Below are 22,862 nucleotides of genomic sequence, written 5' to 3'. Positions count from 1 at the left end.
GTATATCAAGATGACGAAGTGAAGTCCTAAACTGATTTCCGCAGAATTCAGTTTAAGGGAGGGTGTTGAAGCTAAAATAGAGTTTGAATGAGTTACTGCCGAAGAGAAGGAGGAGGTGAATTCAATTTCATCCACACAAATCTCAACCAACTCCGGGATTCCCCCTATAAAAGGACCTCCCTCCCATCATTCAAATCACTTCTCCTCTCAATCACACTTCAGTTTTCTCTTGTCACCAACAAGAGGAAGATTAGAAAAGAATTAGAATTAAAAGGAAAAAATGGGAGAGAGGAAGATTTTAAGAAAGAAAAGAAAATTAAATGGATCTAAAATGGCTCAGTTAATAGATTTGAACGAAGAAAAGAAAATTAGAATAGATTGAGAATGATTTTGTTAATTGCATATACATTTTTTAGGAAAGAAATGAAAATAAGATTAGATTGAAAATGGCCAGTACATAAGTCGAATTAACAAAAAAAAAAAAAAATGATGATTCATGATATTTTAGGAAAGAAAAAGAAAATCATAATGATATTTTTAGGAAAGAAAAGAAAATCATATTCCATAACAGAGGAGATGAACGGAGTGATGGAGGTAAGTGGAAAATATGAGAAAATTATTATAATTTGTACCCATTAAATATAATATTATTGGATTGAATGATCAAGTAACATGAAGTTTATTACCCAATACAATTTAGAAATAATGAAAACATGGAATTCGATTTTTTACTGAGGTCGTTTTAGAGCTGTATTTCACATTGTTAGTTGGATTATTAATTAAAATGTGAAATGCTAACGAAAGTTGACGAACGGTTCGATATGAAGCGAACTCTAGCAACCTTTGGAGCAGCTCTCGAGGAACGGGAGCTTACGTTAATTAAATTAGGGAATACTTCGGCTAAGGTCAACCAGGTAAGTGGCCTTACTATAGGATAGGCTAAAAATTGTATGAGTTACGATGATGTATGAACTATGTCGTACGATGCGGTATATGAGTTATGATGATGTATGATGTATGACTTTGATGATGTATGAGTTATGATGATGTGTGGGTTATGATACTTGATGATGTGCTCAGTATATATATATATTTTGTGAATGTCGTACTTGATATGTTTGATGAACTTTGTGGCAATATGATGAGTATGATGATTGCGTGACGTTTACCTTAATATGATGACGTTTTCCATATTGAGCATGCTATATGATGATGAGTGCCATATTGCATCATGTCGTTAGATCGACATAGGACACAACCCTAAGAGCGTGAAAACGATATTAATATAAATATCCACGAGTATGCGTTACCTAGAGTAACAAAGAGATGAGACTAGAGGGTTGTGTCAGAAAGACATTACGATGGATTTAGAGGGACCTCATGCATTTTGTATGTTCATAAGCATAGGCTACTTCTCCTAGAGATGATGAGTGCGGACGCGCACCTTATGATGAGCGCGAATGCGCACAGGTGCGAAAGCACACAAATGAGGGTGTTCATGAGGTGCATGACACTATGGGGTTCCGCTGACCTCCGGACGTCGCTACAGATTAGCTTGACCAGAGGGTCCAGGGGGTGTGCGAGCGCCCTGAGGATCCACACTCGCACGTGTGAGTCGTGTGTAGGGAAGTACTACACATCCAATTTGTCCGAGACTGGAGGCCACCCCTAAGATGATTAGAGATAGGTTCCTAAATCATGATTGCATGTGTTTGCATTTTCATGGCCCCTATAGTGGGGCCACTTACCGAGTATTCTTTGAAATACTCAGGCCGTGTGCCACATCATTTTTCAGGTAAAGGCAAGGCGCACTTGTACGGAGGACGGCGGCATCGCGAGCAGAGACTGTGGCACGTGCATAGGGTAGACTCATATTTAAATTTCTAGTCTTAAGTTAGAATAGGTTGTTTTGCATTTCATTGTTTTAAATTATTTTGTATTTGTTTTTGTTTCTCTAAATTTCAGTATTTCATATTTAAACACGTAAGACCATGGCCGTGTTTTCCAGAGAAGAAGTTGTTTTAAACGTTTTTTTTTTTTTTTTTGAAGTTTACGTTATCAATTATGTTCATGTAAGAGTTATATTTTCGCATTATAGATGAGCATGAGACGTTAGTAGCGACTCTGAGTATGTGGAAATTTAGGGTCGTTACATCCTGGTTTGTTGTTATGGATCAAGGCCCAGACCTGTAATCTTCATTGTACACATCTATATATGAAGCCTGTAAAAGTAACGAGTCAATAATTTTTTTTAATTATGATTGATTAGGACTTCCCCTTGTAATCCTATCCCATAATCCAAACCAGACCTAAAAAGTACTCTCTTTTAATCTCGACTATTTTTTCTTTCTTCTTCCTCATCTTTCTTACTTTCTTAATTGATTTTTTTTTTCACATTGATTAAAAATATTAAAACATAATTAGGGTTTAGAGTTTTTATCATCTTCTAGTCTATATTCTCCAACTCTCTTCAATCTCGTATTATCAGGTATTTTCTTATACGCCATATTTATTGTATTGTAAATGACTATAAATTTAGGGATCTTGTACATAAATCGTGTAACGACTCGAAATTTTCTACTTAATTTAAGGTCGCTACTGTATACGTACAATAAACATTGAATGCGTAAGACTTCATTTAAATTCCATAAAACATAACCTTTATCTTAAAACACAGTCATGGACTTACGTGTTTCGAAAACATCTTTAAAACGATACAACAAAAGACTAAATAAAATAAATAAGCGTTTAAGTTAAAAACATCATATTCTAGCCTAAGTCTAAGAAAATAAGTACCACTATCCTATGCATGTGCCATGGTCTCGAGTTGTGATGTCGTCGTCAGCCGTACTGAAATGGCTTGCCTTAACCTGAAAAATGTAGTAGCACATGGCTTGAGTATTTAAAGAAATACTCAATAAGTGACCCCACTATTGGGGTTAAATGCAAGAACATGCGAATGCAATGATGGGACCTATCCTTTCAGTCTATTTTCCTACGGTACTGTCCTAACGGGTAACTTGGACGTGTACCATATACTCTACACACAGCCCCATACATGCGAGTATGGGCTCACGAGTCAGTTCGCACACCGCTAGGGCACATTCCTTGTTGGGCGAGCACACTATGGGAGCTCCTTAGGCTGGACACCCGTTAGAACTAGTAACCGTCACAGCAGCGCTATGCAAAACATAACGATCGTTGTCCTGCAATTGGATGTATGCGTCCGTACCCTCGTGATGAAATAGGGGTATCCCCCCAAATGCATGAGCACACATAATGCATGAGGTCCCCAATACTTCTGTTTTTATCATTAATGAATATAACCCCGCTATCATCTTTCATGCTGAACATGTCATTTCTCATTTTTCAGTCTACGTATCATACATAATCCTAACGGGGTTACATTTCATTTCATTTATCGTGATATCATGTCATTCATAACATGCTGTATACATACATTTTAGAAACTATAACATAATGCTCCATGCTTTTAACATGTCATTTCATAACGTGCAATTCATACAACAATTACCTCAATGGTCACACAAAACAATCTAAATATAACACATCACATCACAATATATCGTATCATTGTTGGGTTTTATGTCCGAAAACTCATAGTTTGTAAACAAAAACATATTCTATTTTCAATAAAGTTATTATTGTTGTTTATTCAGTAAAGATTGTTATTGAATAAAGTGAAATTTACGATCATTAATCTGAATCCAATAAACTAAGAACACTCTGGCTATAGTATGATTACTTGAACTATATGTCGAGACATAAGAGTGGATCAAGTTCAAGTATATAGTCAAAATGATCTATAGTATAAGGATAAGGCTGAGTACCTTATTCTGGGGACACTATGGATGCGGCCCACTTTTGTATATGATATAAACAATGTGATCACTAAATTGTACATGTGGAGACATGTGAGTGGGGGCGTTCTTTTACTTTAATATTGCATAAGATCGGACCATGAAGAAAACCACTCTCACTTTATAATGTCGTTTACTGTTGAGACTGATTTTCTTTTCATTCGATAACCTAGGTAACTCGGTTTTAATCCTGAGCTAACCATGAACTCCTGTTTATTCGGAATTATCCTTAGATTTGCATGGGTGAGAGTGGCTCTAGTTCGTCGACTCAATAGGCCTCCCATTTCAGGGGTAAGACTGGGTGAATGGCTGGGGACGTGGGGTGCAAGATGGAATTCACTCCTACCCACTTTTAGGGATAGAAGAGAGGTAGTTCTCTTAAGCACTGACTCCAGGTCTTGAACAAGGGGCCCCACCCTCTCATTGGCCTGAGAGGGATTCGGTTTACTGGTTGGACCACAAACCAATTGTTCATTAGAGGATCAGTGAGACATAAGGAACAAGAAGTAACTTTAGGGGTAAAACGGTAAATTGACCCAGCTCTAGTTACGAACAACCTGTGAAGGATCGACTTACTAATCATGGTTATATCAAATGGACATAAATATATCTATAGTGAGGGGAGTGCAACTACTAGGCTATAGTGGAGTGTCCTAGTAGTTAACGAATGTTGGTTAACAAGGTTAATGAGTTTAGCCGGTTAATCTTGGATCGTTGGAGCCCATGATCTATAGGTCCATTAGGTCCCTCTGCTAGCTCATATCGGACTAAACCATAGAACAGTGTGACGAGTGAGTTCGAAGTGTTCGAATTCAAATTAGGGAATATGCGCTACATATATACGATATATTTAACCGCATTTTTGTTTAATTTAAGAATTAAACAAAAGGAGAAAATCTGAAATCAAATATGTGTCGTAATTGATTGGGATTGGCATTTGAATTAATATTAAATATTAATTAAATAGTTTAATTAATCATTTAATGTTACTTTAATTTGAAATTCATTATTCAAATTAATTGCTGAATTAAAATGAAGAAAGTCAAAATGTTGACTTCATCTCATGAAAAAAATCCATGTTAGTGGAATTTTGAGATGTCAAAATTTGGTTTAACCAAACTTGCATGTTTGCCGAATAAACCCCACAAGTTTGAGTGGAATTTTGAGTGTCAAAATTTGGTTAACTCAAACATGCATGCTTGCCACATAATCCCAAACATTTGAGTGGAATTTTAAGTGTCAAAATTTGGTGATCTCAAATTTACATGAACATGCAAACATGACTCTTTAAATAGAGTGATCATGGTACATGGAAGGTCTTCTTCTTCTTGGTGAAAAACCTTGAGAAAAACCTCTCACAAACACTCTCTTCATATATACAAAATCCCTCCCAAGTTTAGTCACTCACCGGATTCCACAATCCCGTTCTAAGGCCGGAGGATAGTGGAGAAGACACTAGTGGTGGTTCGAAACCGGTTCGTGAGGAAAAAGAAGTTTGAACTACAAAAGGTTAGTATTCAAACTCATTAAGTTTTAATACTTATGAACATGCTAGTTATTTACTATAATTGATGTTCTAAAAGTGCCTAAGATCCAAATTGCTTCCGCATGTGTTATATTAACACCATCAATCATAACATGTCATATCGTAAACACTTCGTGGTCATATCGTTCCCTAACTTATCATAGCCTTAACGTTCTTATACCTATCACAGTCATATCGTTACGTGAACGTACCTTAGTCATATCATCACAGGAACGTATCCTAACGCTATCGTTTTATTAATCTATCACAAACCTATCCCTTTCTACTCATACCCTAACCATATTCTTTCATTAATCTCCCCTATCCATAGCACTTTGGTATGTAACCTAACCTTAACGTTTCATAAACGTATCTTACTCTTATCGTTACATTTCGTTTTGTGCATCCTTCTCGTATCTTATCTCAAACATATCCTTAAACACATCATGCCATAATTATTATCATACAATTCACATATTATAACATAACATGAGCATACCGATTCACAGATAATTCACATATATCAGTATATATGACACGTGCAAAACCACAAGCACGTATCAGCATCAAATATAACCATGCCGATAGTAAGGCCACTTACCTAGTTAACTTAAGTCATTGTCACGAATATATCCTTAATTGAAGTTTGATTTCGTCCTTTGAAATCCAAGTCAACCTATGTGAGCCCATGACATCAGTTTCAAGTTTGAACCCTATGAAATTATTTCTCTAATTTACCTGGGTCCCTTGTTAAAAGTCTTGAAATGTTACATATCTATAATTATATTTTTATTAAAAATTTTATTTTTATTAAAAATTTTATTTTCATGGTTATTGTTATATAAAAAGAGTAGATAGAGTTATTTAAGTTATTCCGTGCTTTACTACTCTCTGTATTTACCTTTCTCTCTCTCTATTTAGTTTGTGGTTTTTAACCACTGAATCTTCTTTTCTTTTCTTCCGTATTTACTCGGTTGCTTTTTTCTCATGTATTCCAAATTTCTAGTGGATCCCTGTTTCCAAATCTTTCTATCTCAATGTTTCCTATTCACAAATTTTCTTGGCCATTCTATTTTTAATTTATTCATTTGGCTACTGATATAAATTTAACCTAATATTACTAATCTAACGTGATTGACTAGAATTAGTATAAATGATTGACATTTAGTTTCTAACTCAACTCAAAGCTAAACCATGGTAATAATTTAATGAAGATCTACCTATAATTAGATGTGATTCCTAAAAAGAAATAAGATAAAAGAATTGGCTGTGATTTCTAAAAAAGAAATAGGATAAAGGAAAATGAAGATTTAATATATACCTTATTGATCATATCTATCGTAAATCTTATCTGGGTAAAGACTATTCTCTTTTTCTTAAATCTGACAATTGTTATTTTTCTGTTTATTTTTTTGCTGCAGTAACGGTTAGTTTCTAGTTGAGGAGAGATAATTTAGGAAGGGATGAAAAGTAAGTGGAGAGGGGTGGGAAAATGTTAGTTTTTTTCTTTTATTTATTTATTTATTATTATTTAACTATTTTTTTTTATAATTTTTTTTATTTGTTTATTTATTTCATTATTTCATTATTTATTTATTTATTTATTTATTGGGCTATTACAAATCGTGACCCTTTTCATGAATCGAAAACAAGATTGGATGAAGTGGCATCAAGGAAGAATGACATTTGGAACTGAGTTAGTATTTCTTCTAGGAATTTTTGCCATAGTTGTGAGAACCATTACGAGCCCAAACTCACACGTAAGTTCAATGCTAAAAAATATTGTCCTATTTAGGCTTTCCATTCTCTCCAGAACCATAATGTAACAACCTAAATTCATGCAATAAAATATTATCCTCCTGCGAGAATCATAATGTAACCGCCCAAGAACCATAATGTAACAACTCTCAATAACCATAATGTAACAACCTAAATTCACCGCAATAAAATATTATCCTCTTGCGAGAATCATAATGTAACCGCCCAAGAACCATAATGTAACAACTCTCAAGAACCATAATGTAACAACCTAAATTCACCGCAATAAAATATTATCCTCTTGCGAGAATCATAATGTAACCGCCCAAACTCACCGCTAGTAGATATTGTCATATTTGGGCTTCCTCTCAAGGTTTTTAAAACGGGTCTATTAGAGAGAAGTTTTTTTGCCATAGTTGCGAGAACCATAATGTAACAACCCAAGCTGAGTGCTAGCAAATATTGTCGTCTTTGGGCTTTCCCATCAAGCTCACTGCTATCATCAGATATTGTCCTCCTTGGATTTTTCCTTTCGGGCTTCCCCTCAAAGTTTTTAAAACGCGTATGACATAGGGAGAGATTTTCACACGCTTATAAAGAATCTTTCGTGCCCCCTCTCCCACCGAGGTGAGATCTCACAATCCACCCCTTTCAAGGCCCAACGTCATGCTTCGTTCCCGTCTCCAACCGAAGTGGGATCTCATATATAATGAGAGCTGTATCCATATACTAATATCAAGATGTAGATCTAGATCGAGAGGTATCATTCTCTTTTACTGGAATCCATGATTTTTGGCCATATCGATATCGAGAGGAACTAAATCGATATTGAGACAACTAAAGTCGATATAATTGTAGATTTATTTTTAAAAAATGTGAATTCTTTTTTCTTGTAATTACATTGAGAGCCCATTTGTAGTCCACTATTTTCCCAAAGGGAAAAAGAGAAGAAAGAAAAAGAAAGAAAAAGAAAGAAAAGAAAGGAAAAAAGAACTCCGAGGGCGGGGCAACTCTATAAATTGGGGAAATGGGCTTTGTACAGGACTCATTCATACTTACTTCTCTACCAAGCCAATCCTCTGCTCCCTCCTCTCCGTCCGTTTCAGGCTGCTATGGAGACGAATTCCAATGATTACAAGTTACGGTGCGAGCTTACGGGCCACGAGGACGACGTAAGACCTCAATTTCTTTCTTCTTTCTGATTTCTTGATTGCTTTCTCATTACTTTGATTCCACATTCTTCCCCTTGCAATATCAACGTTGTTTTCGAATCCTGCGCTCGAGATTTGATCTTAATCTTACTGAACTTGATCATTAGGTTCGTGGAATTTGCGTCTGCGGAAATGTGGGGATTGCCACTTCGTCGAGGGACAGAACTGTGAGGTTTTGGAATTTGGATGGACGCAAGTACGAACAATCGAAAATCTTGCTGGGGCATACCAGTTTTGTGGGGCCTTTGGCTTGGATTTCGCCGGATGAGCAGTATCCGGAGGGGAGAATTGTGTCTGGTGGCATGGATACGTTCGTCATTGTTTGGGACTTGAGAACGGGTGAGAGGGTGCAGACGCTTAAGGGCCATCAGCAGCAAGTCACTGGCATCGCATTGGATAGTGGTGACATCGTGTCATCCTCTGTTGACTGGTAAGTTAGTTTCCTACCTGTGCCTTTTCCACTGGGTTTCGGAGTAGAATTTACCAGGTGTTGCAAAATGTATTCCAAGATTTGGTTGTTTTTTTTTTCTCTCTCTTAGTTTTGATGAAATCTATAGCAACATACTGAGTTTGAATGTTCAGGTTCTTGCATGGTAGGATGTTGTTTTCATACACCCCCTTTTCTTTAAAATGGAACGGGTTCTAATATGAGTTTTCTCTCAATTAGTTCGAAACTTTAAAGATTAGTGGTGTCATAATCTTAGACCGAGCATCAATGTGATTTTACTCTCAACAATGGCAAGCTGTAGTGTAGGATTACCCATGTTTTACCATCTCATGGCAACCTTTGCTTGGTTTGCCTCTACTCCATGCTAACTTGCTTGAACCGAAGATCTAGCCTGGCCTCATTTCTTGGCCAAGCATCTTGAATTTAGTGTGAGCTCATCGCTTTAATTTGCTTGAATGAGTTTCACAGTCACCTTGCTTCTTCATTAAACCAAGATGTATGACCTCTTCACTAGGAGAAGGCATGTGCTAATGCTTCTTGCTTTCTCATAATCCTACATAAGACGACTGCACTTAGCTCATGAAAAAGCCGTCTTTAAGCATTGTTACTTTCTTAGAGTCACTTTCCAAAAATTGGCCACTAGCGATTGCTTGATGATCTAGGGGTTCACTTCATCATCCATCCATTTAGTCTTGCTTCAGATACCGTTCTTGGGGCTATGCCTTATAATGAAACTTAATCGCCCTTTTGATTTTACTCTCAACATTGGCACGATCACCTATCATTGTTGGAACTCTATTCATTATTACTTTGGTTAGTCAATTTATCCACCCTAACCCACTGATAACATGCTTTAATTGTTCCAAAAGCAAGGTAAAATTGTTTGGTTTAACTTTTTTGGATCATAGGAAACAAAGATCCTGAAGAAGGTTTGTTTTTCTTTATTGGCTGCTTTGTGGAGGATAATTTCGTGGACTTTGCCCAAAGATTTTCCTCTATGGTAATAGGACCAAGTGTTGCATGGGTGAAAGGGCACCTCATAAGAATTTTATCATGTTTTATGGAAGTGTCACTTTCCTATGAACATTTGAGACTTGCCTTGAACGTTTGGTGTTCGGGCTCATTCTGGAGTATATTGGACATGATGAAGGCGATGCTCATTAGTTCTCCTTTTAGTAACAGTGGACAGATTCTTTGATAAGCTACTTTATTCACGTTTATTGGGAGTATTGGGCTATGGGAAAAATAGAAGAATTTTTAGGGATGCTGAGGGGTCTTGGAGGCTTTGAAGTGTGATTCACTTCAATGCCTCTCTTTGGCTGTTCCCTACAATGTTTATGTGTGTGCTTCTCTATATATAATTCCATCTATTTATTTTAATCTTAACTATTGCAACCTTGTCAGTTAGGGGATGTTTTATTGGATTGCAAGTCTTTCTTGTAGTTTGTTTGCTTTTGTTTGATTTGTTTTCATTTTTTCATTTTTTATGGATTTGTATATTCTTTCATCTTTCAAGGAATGAAAAAAGTTAATAACGATTGCAACTTTTATTTTTGTTTTGTGGGCTCTTGCTTTGGCCATTTATGTTTCTTGTAGGCCGTTTCTTTTGTGTTTTCATTCATCCTTAAATAAAGTTAGTTTTTATTATAGCAATTTCTGAGTATAAACCCTTTTGTAGTTATAGTACTACCATGCGTTGTAAGACTATTGTAACTTGGTTTGACTTTGAGTTGGTGCTTTATTTTATCAATGCATTTTCTGTTCCTTAAAAAAAAAAAGGCAACGTTCATGCATGGATAAGGTTCTAATTTTGATTAAGTTTTCACCAAAATTGAAGCTAATTTTCCGTTGGTGCACAAATCTTTTTGGTGTACTAGGTTTGCTGCCTAGTGTTTGTGACATTTTACTAACATTCTTGCTTTGAGCACTCACATTGCGTTGTTGTAATTATAATACAAAACGTGTGGTATTGGCTTCTTTACTCCAGTACTCTAAGGCGGTGGAGAAATGGCCAAGTGGTGGAGTTTTGGGGTGCTCATAATGCTGCAATTCAATCAGTTATAAAGCTTCCATCAGGCGAGCTGGTTACAGGTACCACTGCAAACATGCACTGGGGTTTGATTTGAGTTATAATTTGGATAAGCCTATCCCCCACTCTCCCTTTGTATATAATGGTTTCAAATTTTTGAGAGCTTTCACTGTGATTGAGTCTTGATCGAGCAACATTTATGTTATGTTTCAAACCGTATGATTTTGATGCAATCTACATATTGGAGGGCTTCGGAATCATTGGACTCCCATTTACTTTACGTATCATCATAGATATATATATACAAAATAAGTACGAGAAACACAATTTTGATGGCCTTTAATAAGAAAACATTAAACATCTTAGTCCCATCTAATTGGTTTGTGTTAGGTCATATAATTACAGGGATTTCCGAGAAGAATACAAAGCAAAAGCTTTGTCTTAGACATTTCGGATTTTGGTAGATGAGTGTTGAACTTTGGGGTTGGTGGAGAAATCTTTTTTGATTCTCTGTAAGGGGATATTGCAGTGGATGAAGGTTAGAAAAGAGTTTTTTTTTTTTCCCAAAAAGAGAGGAGAAGACTATCCATTTCCTCAACGATGTTCTTCATTGGTTCTGTTAGAGGCTCTTTTGAATCAAGGAGGGCTCTTTTGTCTGGTTACTTAGACTAGAAGTCTTGGGAGGTTATGGTATTAGTCCTTTGTTCTTTGCTTCTATCCTTAGGATAAATTCATTCGCATAATATAAGTTATTATACTTTGTTATTCTTATATATTTCCGTGTGCAATTTCAGAAGTATTCGACTTCATCTTAGACTCTGATTATATGATATTTGTATGTTCTTGTCTAGGTTCAAGTGATGCAACTTTGAAGCTTTGGAGAGGGAAATCATGTTTGAAGACATTTTCAGGACATACAGGTCTACTCCCTTTGTCCCTCCATCCCTCCATCCCCCTCGTGGGTTCATGTGTATGCATTTGATTTTTAAGTTGCAAGTGGTGGATTTTCTTATCTTATATTATTAGGGATTATGGCACCTTCACTTTTTTTTTTTTTTTTTTTTCATAATTGTGATGAATGACTTTGCCTCAGGCTTTTGGATTTGAAGGCTAGAGGTGTAATGCAGGAATGTTAAGGATTGCCCCGGGGTATTTAATCTGATGTTTTTTACTGGGTAGGAGAATTGTTTAAAACTATTATATATTTGTTTTTTAAACTTGAAATGTTTTTAGTTGACTACACATGTAACAGCCTAAGCCCACCATTAGCAGATATTGTTTTCTTTGGGCTTTCCCTTTCAGGCTTTCCTTCAAGGTTTTTAAAACGCGTATGCTAGGGAGAGGTTTTCACACCCTTATAAATTTTTTTTAGTTCTCTTCCCCAACCGTTGGGGGATCTCACAATCCACCTCCCTTCGAGGCCCAACGTCCTCGTTGGTACTCGTTCCCTTCTCCAATCAATGTGGGACCATCCACCCTCCTGCGGGGCCCAGCGTCCTTGTTGGCACACTGCCTAGTATCCACCCCCTTTGGGGCTCAACCTCCTCACTGGCACATCGCCCAGTGTCTGGCTCTGATACCATTTATAACAGCTCAAGCCCACCATTAACAGATATTGTTCTTTTTGGGCTTTCCCTTTCGGGCTTCCCCTCAAGGTTTTTAAAATGCGTCTGCTAGGGAGAGGTTTCCACATCCTTATAAAGAATGGTTCGTTCTCCTCCCCAACCGATGTGGGATCTCAGAACACACCACTCTTTCAGTTATATTAAATTGTGCTCATAATCATGCCATTCATCATCCACCTATATATGACAAACTCCTTCCTTTGAAGCAATGATTGCTAATTTATTATAGTCGGTCACTGCTTTTTTATTAGGACATGGAGCTCAATGCGAAAGATCAATTCTAGAAGTGACTGTTTCATATCTGGAGTTTTTTGCTAAGAAATCCTGTTGTCACAAGCTACGTTTCTTAAGTTCTATATAAAAGCATGATCTCTGAAGTCTTCAAAATTCTTTAGAGTTCTGAAGGATTGTTGAAAAAACTATCGAGTATATTTTGTTTTCTGCTTGACCCATGATATATTTGTATCAATGGATATGTTTTTACCGTTCTTGTTAATACCTTTGTTAGCAGGAAAACTCGATCTTACAAATAACATGTCCTGATGAATTTTATTTACATTCTATAGATACGGTCCGAAGTTTGTCAGTGATGTCTGATCTTGGAGTGCTCTCTGCATCTCATGATGGGTAAACTTTTACCTATTTATCAGTGTATATTATTATTCTTACTTTTTTTATTTATGCTTTAAAATGAATTTTGTTTTGGGCTATAATTTTCTTAGATGAAGAACTTGTTTGTCTTGTTAGTGGATTGAATAATTGAAAATCAATGGATCATTCTCAAATAAAAATACTTTGAAATGACACGGTTCCAAGATTAACTCTTCTTTCTCTTGTCAAAAGAGGTAGGATGAGAGATGAAATTGAATTTAGTATCTCTCGTTGCAATAGTTTTCTTCAAAATAAAGACAGTTTTTGAGTAGGGTTAAACATTTGAGTAGTACACTGTTGTAGCATAGCTGAAAGGTAGAGTGTTGGGATGCAAGTCATTATCATAAAGTCAGAGTACCAACATTTGATCTTTATCTATTTCACATGAGAGGAACATCTGGAGTATTTCTGGTACTAAGTGGGATAATGAAAATGATTGTTTTCCCCCCCTATTCTGACAGTTCCATTAGGTTATGGGCACTAAGTGGTCAAACATTGATGGAGATGGTTGGTCATACTTCCATTGTGTATTCAGTGGATTCACATGCTTCCGGACTTATTGTTAGCGGGAGTGAAGACTGTTCAGCAAAGATATGGAAAGGTTATTACTTCTATCTAGAAATTTGTGAGGGTTTGTTTGTTTTTGTTATTTATTTATTTATTTTATTATTATTAGTAGTATTTAAAATTTAAGAAACCGAGTTTAACTGAGAAAAGTGAAAAAGTATACTGGGGGATAAAGAAAAACAGCCCAATCAAAAGATCCTAGCAAGCTATGAAAAGGGACTCCAAAAGAATAGTCCAACATCCTTGGAAAATGGAGATATTGTCACAGCTTGTTCAGATGGATTGTTTGTGTTGGGGATAAAGAGTGTTCTTTTTATAAAAATTGCAGTTTGATATCACGAAGTTGGATTGCTTGTGTTGCAGATGGAATTTGTGTCCAGAGCATCGAGCATCCAGGTTGTGTTTGGGATGCCAAGTTTTTGGAAAATGGAGATATTGTCACAGCTTGTTCAGATGGAGTACTACGTGTGTGGACTGCAGATCAGGAAAGAATTGCAGAGCCCCAACAATTGGAGTCTTTTGCTTCCAGACTATCTCAATATAAGTTGAAGAGGTACCCTGAACTGCTGCCATCTCCCACCCATACACACACACACAAACGAAGAGGAAGTTCCAAAATTCTTTACTATTCACCATTTTTTGTGCCGTGTCATATTGACGTCTCATATTTGTATCTGTGCTTCTTAGCTTATGTGTACCTTTATTGTTATGCTGACTGTCAATCTTGGATTCTAAGTTTTCTCTTTAACTTGTGACAGTAAGAGGGTTGGAGGATTGAAACTGGAAGAATTACCAGGGATGGAGGCTTTGCAAATTCCAGGTCTGGTTGCAGTATTCTATTTCAATAAGAAACCAAAATGTTATCCACTTCTCTACCCTTTTTTCCCTTATTCTCTTGACCATAGCTGTCATTTTCTGCATGACTTGTTAGTTATCCACTTCTCTTGACCATAGCTGTCTGAAGTTCACAATATTTTGGCATCACAAGTAACATGTTTAAATATCACATTCTGATTATGAATTATACATTCTTTATGCTAAATAATTTTTTTGGTTTCATATAAAGTGTACAATAGGGTTATGAGTTATTTGAACAAGTTAGAAAATGTCGGTGGCTGTCTTCTTTCTAAACATTTTAATCTTCTTTTTGTTAATATTATAGTTAAAAATATAGAACTCAATGTTTTCCCCTCATCCCTAAACCCTAAACCCTACGAGGTTTTTGGTGTCCAGCAGTATTGGTAGAATTTCTAATATATTTGAATTTTCCTGGCATCAGGAACCAGCAATGGGCAGACAAAAGTTATCAGAGAGGGAGATAATGGTGTTGCTTATTCATGGAATTCAAAAGATTACAAATGGGATAAGGTAAATTTAGTTATCAATATGTCTCTACATTAGCAATGCACATTTGTTACTTTTTGTAATCTTATTATCCATATCTTCTCATGACTTCGGCAAATAATTTGATTTGTGGAGGAGATTCTTCTTCTTTTCTGTTAAGGAATATTTGGCTAGAGAGGAACAGAGAATTTTTAGCTCGTGCCAAGTTTAACACTTTTCTTTGAGCGTCTCTTTCCAAAGACTTCCGTAATTTATCCTTTTGGTCTCTCTCTCTCTTTTTTTTTTTTTTAAAAAAAAAAAAACTATGGAAGCCCTTTTCTGGATTTTTGTATTATTTTCGAATTTCAAAATGAAAGTTTGGTTCTTTATCTTTATCTTTTTCTTCTTCTTCTTCCTTTTTTTCTTTTTTTTCTTTTTTTCTTTCTTTCTTTCTTTTTTTTTTTTTTTTTTGTTTGACTTGTGCTCTTGTTGACATGATATTTCTTGAAACCTCATTTTGGTGACTGTCATATATCAATCCAATTTAGGGTTTAGGTGTTGAATCTTAACAGATCGAGGAAATTGGCATTTTGTAATTATTCATTTACTTTGAATATTACCTACCCTTTTAGCAGGTCTTGTACTTATTTTTCAGTAAGATTCAAGTCCTCTATTTGAAATTCATGAACTTGGGTTTTTCTGTCATCTGAATTATTTTACGAAAATTGGAGCATCCGTAATTTATATATGTATATTCCTTAATTTGTAGATTGGTGAAGTTGTTGATGGACCAGATGATAGCCGAGGGAAACCTGTTCTTGATGGAGCTGAGTATGATTTTGGTCAGCATTTTATTTATCCAGTGACATCAATTGTATTTGCTAAGAGTTCATCTTTTAACTACTTCATTTGATTTCTCTAATGACATCGGTGACATTTGCATATTTTATATGCATCTTTAACCACTTTTTCATTTTATTTCTCTAATATTACCTACCCTTTTAGCAGGTCTTGTACTTATTTTACATTTGCACATTTAATCACTGTTTCAATTTGTTGCTCAGTATTTGATGTAGACATCGGAGATGGGGAGCCTATTCGCAAATTGCCTTACAATTTATCAGGTGATTGTTTATTTTTTATTTATTTTTAGTGTTATTTTTTACTGCATTTTCTTTTTTTTTTCTTCACGTCCTTTACTGTCTTTTCCATTTATTTTGAAAGAACTGATTCAGCTGTCACGATATTTAATATGGTTCAAGTTGATGTCCAGTGAAGTGGAATTGGAAGGCTTTCAAAGTTCTTCAAGTATTTGGTTGGATGCTGATCCCACAAAATACACTTCTAGTAAATAGAAAAATCGTATTCTTTCAACGTTTATTAGCTTCTCTATCTCAGTTATCACAACCTTTAGTTGAAATCTAGTAACTTGACAAATTGAACACCGTTTCTCTCGCTGCGTGATTGAGAAACTGAAAGCCATTTGAGCGTTGTTAACAACTAAGTTGTTTTCACACACTGCTTAAAGTCCTAACCAATGTCTATGGTTATTGTTCGTATGTGTCATTTTGTTGTAGCTTCACTTGACTTTTCATTTAAAATTCTCTTGGACACTTTGTGATGACCTAAATTCCTATCCATAAAATTCTCTTCAACAATAAAACTTCAGAAAAGTCACAAGGATCTAGAACTGGGAGTGAATAGTTTCTCCTTTAGAGGCTCAAAGCTGTCATGTTAAGTCTCACCTCATTTGAATTTACTCTTTCTCGAGCATTCTGTTATTGGAGCATCAACGTTGAAATTTCAAATGAATTTTCTGCAAAATCCTACAGACCTGTAGAAACTCTGAATTTTTGCAATAGCAGTAGGGGCAGGCCACTCCTTGATGACTTTATTTCTACCATTTGTACTTGGATCTCACGGGACTCATCCACATGAAAATCTCAGTACTTCATAGTTACATTATAGTGAAGGGTATTTCTTAACAATAGAAAGCAAGAATGCCTGTTGTATTTGATGATTGGTACAGAACTAACCATGTAAACTTTCCAGATGATCCATATACTACTGCTGATAATTGGCTTCTCAAAGAGAATCTTCCTCTTGTCTATCGGCAACAAGTGGTTGATTTCATACTCCAAAATTCTGGAAAAACGAATTTTGTTGTTGATCCATCATTTCGTGATCCTTATACTGGCTGTGAGTAGTGTTCTGTGACAATACTGTGGAAAAATATTGGTTTTGTTAGTTTGAACAATTCTCCTGTTGGCATTTAAAACTGATTTCTCTCTCTTTTTTTTTTTTTTTCCCCTTTTTGGTATCAGCTAGTGCTTATGTGCCTGGTGGACCTTCAAATGTTTCAGGTATGCACTTTTTGTCTAATGCTAACTGCTACATGTTTTTTTGTACTTCTTGAGGGATGGTGTGAAAAATCAAAAATAAGTTTATATAAAAATCAGAATAGTTGTTTCTTAGTAATCTTTATGAATTCTGAGCCTCTAATATTTGAATATTCTATTTCTTTGGCAGCTGAATCACATAAACCTGTTTTCAAGCACATCCCTAAGGTATGCTATTATGCATTGGGGATAATTTATACACCACACCTAGGAATGTTCACTTGATTGAATGGCCTGCTCATCTCGCTTTGCCATTAGGGTTCATCAATTGTCTGCTTTTTAAGTTTGGATGCCCCGAAAATCTAGACTTAAGAAATTATACCTCATTTTGAGAATTGAAAAGCTGGAGATTACAAGAGCATGTGAAAGTTCTTAGAACTACACGCTAGTTGATGCTTTGGGAGTAACCTTCACCTATATCTCTTACCTTCACTTTTATCTGTCTGCCCTGTTAGCTGAGATTTCCCCTTTTGGTTTACTAACTCAAGTTAATCAATATTTATTCTCATTTTAGCTGGGAATTGGTCTGGTTATAAATTGCAACTTGATAGTTCATAATAGATCTATTAGATAGTGATTTAGCTTTATATTAATAACTTGTTTAATTCCGCATGTTAACTATATAATGTGTTGCTGGTTATATTATTATTGGTATCTTTTAAAGCAGTTTGGCCATTTTTTCTTGTGTCGCTTACTCATTTGTTTTGTTCTGTTAATTTTTTTCTTCTTTTCCTGCAAATCGTTGTTTTCCAGAAAGGAGCTCTTGTGTTTGATGTTGCTCAGTTTGACGGGATACTGAAAAAGATAGTTGAGTTCAACAATGGATTGCTTGCTGATTCGGTAGGTTCCTCTATCATATTACTTGCAACCAAACATGTTCTTTCTTTGGATGTCAACTTAATAGTTGTCGTACTTGCTTTATTGTACCCATTTTCGCTAATCATATCTTTTCCTTCCTTGAAGGATAAAAAGAATTATGCTTTGCCAGAGATTGAGGTTTCCAGACTTGGCGCTCTTGTCAAAATATTGAAGGATACATCACATTATCATTCTACCAAATTCACAGATGCTGATGTTGCATTGTTATTGAATTTGCTTAGATCGTGGCCTTGTGAATTATTGTTTCCAGGTAAATGTGATTTTTCTGACTTTTGTGCTCTTCTCTTCTTCTCTTTCATTCCTTTACTTAGTCCATGCGGCTAAATTGGTGATATTGGTATTTATCCCAAATCTTTCATATTTAAATGCTGGTTCTGCAGTTATTGACACGCTACGGATGACTGTTCTGCATCCTGATGGAGCAATAATGCTTTTGAAGCTTGTTGATTCTGATGGTAATTTTATTAAGATCTTGGCTGCTCTGGATTTTTTCTTTCTCTTGTCATAGCCCATACCAAGAATCAGATTCACTAATTGTTAAGATTGTTATGCATATTCTCTCTATCCTTGTCCAGCAACTTATTCATTAAAAAAAATGATGTATGATTCAGCAACTTATTCATTAAATTTTTTCTAGTGAAAACTAGAAAAACTGATCACCAAAATATGTGTGGTTGTGCTAGATTTTAGTTGGAGAAACTTTTGGGACGAATTATTAGATATTGAAAAATTATCGATAACTTCTACCACTTTTCTTCCAAATATGTGTTTTGTACGTTTGATATTCTTCCAAATGCCACTTTTCTTTTTCCTTTTTTATTGGTACTATAATTTTAGGATACTGTAAACAATTTTATTTGGTCAACTTCGAGAAACAAGTTTGATGGTATGAGCCAAACAAACCCTTTTTTATAGAAATGATAACAAAATTTCAAGTAAGATCCATGCGATTTTTTCATTGTAGTATTCCTTCTTAATGTTGATATTTGTGTTGAATTTTTGCCAGATATTCTTCTGGAACTGATTCAGAAAGTTACAACTCCACCAGCGATTGGTGCAAATCTTTTGACAAGCATACGGTTCATAGCCAATCTATTCAAGAATTCAGGTTATTATGACTGGTTGCAGAAACGTCGTAGTGAGGTTTGAATTCCAAACCAATTTTATTTTACCTGTTTGGAATACTTTTGTAGTTTCTATATATATATATATATATATATATATAAACAAAAGATCAAAGAACAATCTGTTTGTTTAGATTTGTTGATTACTTTACTGTGTGGTAGGTTCTGATTTTTCATCTTTTAATGTCGTTAAATAATAGTTTGTCCTGTGTCCATCTAAACTAATACATTTCATTGTTTGTCAACCTAACATCCGAGACTTGGAAGGAAATAATTTGTTGGTGAATAGATTTCGTGGCCTGTATATAAAATAAACACTAATACATTAAATGATTGTGAAAACCGGAAAAACCCAATATTTACCTTTGTGCTTATGCTATAGATTCGCTAAATGATTTTGCAGATTATTGATGCATACTCAAGTTGCTATTCAACTGCAAATAAGGCTGTACAACTGTCTTTTTCAACATTGATCCTGAAGTAAGTCTATAAACAATATATATATATATATATATCGGATTAAATGGAACGTGAATGATCATTACGTTTATGACTTATTGGGTGATCCACTTCCTGTTTATCATGGAGAATCCTCCTGTTTCCATTTCTAATTGAAAATAATCTACTTCGGTCCTTCAGTTCCAAATAATTACAAAATTACGAGAAGAAAAGGCATCTCTTATTGAAAAGAGATGAAAGCTAGGCCTTTTCATCTCTTTTAAGTATTGTTAAAAGAGATGAAAGCTAGGCCTTTTCATCTCTTTCAAAAACAATACAATATATATATATTTATATATTAAGTATTGTTTTTGAAATACCAAATGTGAAATATGTTTCATCTTCTTTTTCCATTTTTCTGATGAAAGCTAGGCCTTTTCATCTCCATCAGCCTGCCACTGTTGGATTTACTATATATTTTCCTCTGAAGTAATGCATAAGCTGACTGCTGACTATGAATGCTTCACTCTTTCTTTTTCTCTTGTGGACTTGTCAGTTATGCTGTGTTATTAATTGAGAAAAAGGATTTTGATGGTCAGTGTCAAGTTCTTTCAGCTGCAATTGAGGTACGTAAATCTGATTTGCTTCTGCTCTAGTTAAACTTCGGTGTCTGATCAGTGTAAAGTATGAACTTGTGTGAGCTTTTCTGATTACATGATACCATTCATTGATTTTGACAGATTGCAGAAGAGGAAAGTCTTGAAGCTGATTCAAAGTTCAGGGCCTTGGTTGCCATTGGATCTCTGGTATTTTCTTGCCTACTTTTCATTGTTACAATTTATTTTTACTGAAACCATCTCCAGTGATCACGACCATTTACTTATTTACTAATGCTCAAATTCAAAGTAATTTTCCTGTATTTTTCTGTAGATGATTGAAGGTGGTGATGATATGAAAAGAACTGCACTAGACTTGGATGTCAAGAGCATCGCCCGAAAAGCAAGTGCTTCTAAAGATGCCAAGATAGCTGAAGTTGGAGCAGATATTGAACTGTTGATAAAAGATAGATAGATAGATGACTTGGTACTCTTCTTCCTCAGTTTCGGCACAACTCGTCTCAGCAGATACCAACTCCGGAGCTGAACTACTCAACCGTTTGAACAATGAACTTGTTTCAGCTGTGGTTGGAGGAAGACTGATGGGAGGGAGTCCTTTGTCTTGTTGAGCCCCTCATTTTATACACCGGCAAATGCAGAGTTTCATAATGCATGTTTTCTTTGTATAAGTAAAGACAACATTAGCTTGTTGAACCCCCTGCCCTGTCAATACTAACTCTGTTTGAAGGAATTATGAGTTGAATATAAACCAACAAAACATTTACATATCATAAGTCTCAATTCATTTCCATTTGGTGTAAAATTTTTGGTCACTCCACAAGAGCATTCTGTGGAGTGGAATTCTAAGGTTCCTTTGTTTGAGATGCAAATGCCTTGGCGCTATTCGTCTCTCCAAACTGAATGCAAAGTACTGCGGGAACTCTTTCAGTTCCTCCACATCTCTCTCCATTTCATTCACCAAATACTCATACTTTGGCCTCAAATTCTCCTCTACACTGTACCCGAATAGCGCTGGCATTCTCCTGCATACCTTTGCTGCCTCCTCGTGCGAGAATCCCAACTCCTGCAAGAATCTGAATTTGCCTCTCAGCTTCTCCACCCGAGTATTCAACAGGTGCGATTTCAGATTGCTGGGCGTGTTCAGATTCTCGATCCCTATTTGCTTCAGGAATCTGAGCGTTGGCCGGAGACACAACTCGACGTCGGAGAAGAGAAGCTTAGGGCAGCGGAGGATCATGCCACGTGATTCTTGGATGGAAGCAGATAGATCGGCAGCCAAGAAGTCGAAGACAGGAGCAATGTCGGTGGGTTCAAAGTCGGGAGAGAAGAGTTGGGGGCAGAGGAAGGCGAGTGTGGGGAAGTCAGAGTCGGAGAAGCCCTTGGACTTGAGGAAATGGACGGTGGCGAGGATACTATGGACGGCATCGGGAGATCGGAGCTTTGTACTATGGGAATCGAGGAGGCGGAGGGATTTGAGGTAACGGAGGTTGTGGTAATGTGCAGTGCGGAAGTTGAGGAATGGAGGAGGAGGAGGAGGAGGAGGAGGTCTAGAGGTGGGAGTGTCGGAATGAGAGAGGGAAGAGATGGTGGTGAATGGGCGAGAGAGAGCTCCAACCGCCATGCCTATTGGCTGCTACCTTCTTTTTTTCAGCGCCAATGATTTTCTGATAAGGTTCACACAAAATCCCTTTTTAATAATCATTTTCCAATACATTTTTTTAACTGAAAAATTCAAAATTTAAGAATAAAAACAATTATTTTCTAAAATTAATTAATAATTAAGTTAACATTTTTTTAAACTAAAGTTAATTACATTATCTTTTCTACCAAATTGATTCAAAGTTTTTTTCCCCATTTTAGCCTATAAATTAGAATGGTATTAATTTATTTAAATTTCAATCCGAATTGGACTCATATATCGTCCTATTATCATATATATTTTAAGAATAAATATTTGCATATCTTAGGAACAAAGAAAAAATTAAATATTTTATGAATAAAGATTTAGATATTTTAGAAGTAAATTTGGTCTATACTATCTAGCTTCTACTATAAATACCCCTTCAATTTATGAAAATGCATTGTTTGGGTGATCCACCAACAAAGGGAAACCCCATAATCTCACTATTGTTTGGGTTACAAAATGCAATCACATGTAATCATAATTGGGACCTATCCTTTTATCATCCTTTTGGCCTTGATCTCACTTTCTAGTTCCGGCCGAATTGGATCTACAGTACTCCTCTACTCATGATCTGTGCACGTGTACATGGGCCTTACAACATAACATAAGCGTAGTACAACTAACAACATAACATAACAAGCGCCACAACATAACGTAACATAATACATATCAATCAGTCGCAGATCCTCATAAAATTCATCAA

General features: G+C 35.8%; 2 protein-coding genes across 2 annotated transcripts; one reads left to right on the top strand and one right to left on the bottom strand.

The window, feature by feature from the left end:
- Positions 1 to 8,183: 8,183 nt before the first annotated feature.
- Positions 8,184 to 21,263, top strand: LOC111792738 (transducin family protein / WD-40 repeat family protein). Its single transcript, XM_023674313.2, has 22 exons — positions 8,184 to 8,336; positions 8,483 to 8,805; positions 10,811 to 10,914; positions 11,704 to 11,772; positions 13,044 to 13,104; positions 13,590 to 13,729; positions 14,059 to 14,248; positions 14,454 to 14,515; positions 14,975 to 15,063; positions 15,788 to 15,860; positions 16,083 to 16,142; positions 17,071 to 17,217; positions 17,343 to 17,381; positions 17,548 to 17,585; positions 18,171 to 18,257; positions 18,381 to 18,546; positions 18,677 to 18,751; positions 19,303 to 19,439; positions 19,824 to 19,900; positions 20,415 to 20,484; positions 20,599 to 20,664; positions 20,789 to 21,263. The coding sequence occupies exons 1-22, from the start codon at positions 8,277 to 8,279 to the stop codon at positions 20,927 to 20,929; spliced, it is 2,274 nt and encodes a 757-aa protein (XP_023530081.1). The 5' UTR covers positions 8,184 to 8,276; the 3' UTR covers positions 20,930 to 21,263.
- LOC111792773 (Mitochondrial transcription termination factor family protein) lies at positions 21,196 to 22,152 on the bottom strand. Its single transcript, XM_023674356.2, has one exon. It carries the CDS (start codon positions 22,094 to 22,096, stop codon positions 21,257 to 21,259), a length of 840 nt encoding a protein of 279 aa, XP_023530124.2. The 5' UTR covers positions 22,097 to 22,152; the 3' UTR covers positions 21,196 to 21,256.
- Positions 22,153 to 22,862: the final 710 nt, after the last annotated feature.

Source organism: Cucurbita pepo, chromosome 4 (assembly GCF_057944985.1).
Source record: "Cucurbita pepo subsp. pepo isolate OVF chromosome 4, ASM5794498v1, whole genome shotgun sequence".
Taxonomy (NCBI): Eukaryota; Viridiplantae; Streptophyta; class Magnoliopsida; order Cucurbitales; family Cucurbitaceae; genus Cucurbita; species Cucurbita pepo.
This window is presented reverse-complemented; position numbering and strand designations above follow the sequence as displayed.

What these genes read in the sequence shown, in the direction of transcription:
- LOC111792738 (XM_023674313.2), top strand. Translation starts at nt 8,277, where the DNA reads ATGGAGACGAATTCCAATGATTACAAGTTACGGTGCGAGCTTACGGGC. An exon ending in ATCAGGCGAGCTGGTTACAG is followed by an intron (nt 10,915 to 11,703) that starts GTACCACTGCAA and finishes GTTCTTGTCTAG; the next exon opens with GTTCAAGTGATGCAACTTTG. An exon ending in TTCTTTCAGCTGCAATTGAG is followed by an intron (nt 20,485 to 20,598) that starts GTACGTAAATCT and finishes TGATTTTGACAG; the next exon opens with ATTGCAGAAGAGGAAAGTCT.
- LOC111792773 (XM_023674356.2), bottom strand. Translation starts at nt 22,096, where the DNA reads ATGGCGGTTGGAGCTCTCTCTCGCCCATTCACCACCATCTCTTCCCTC.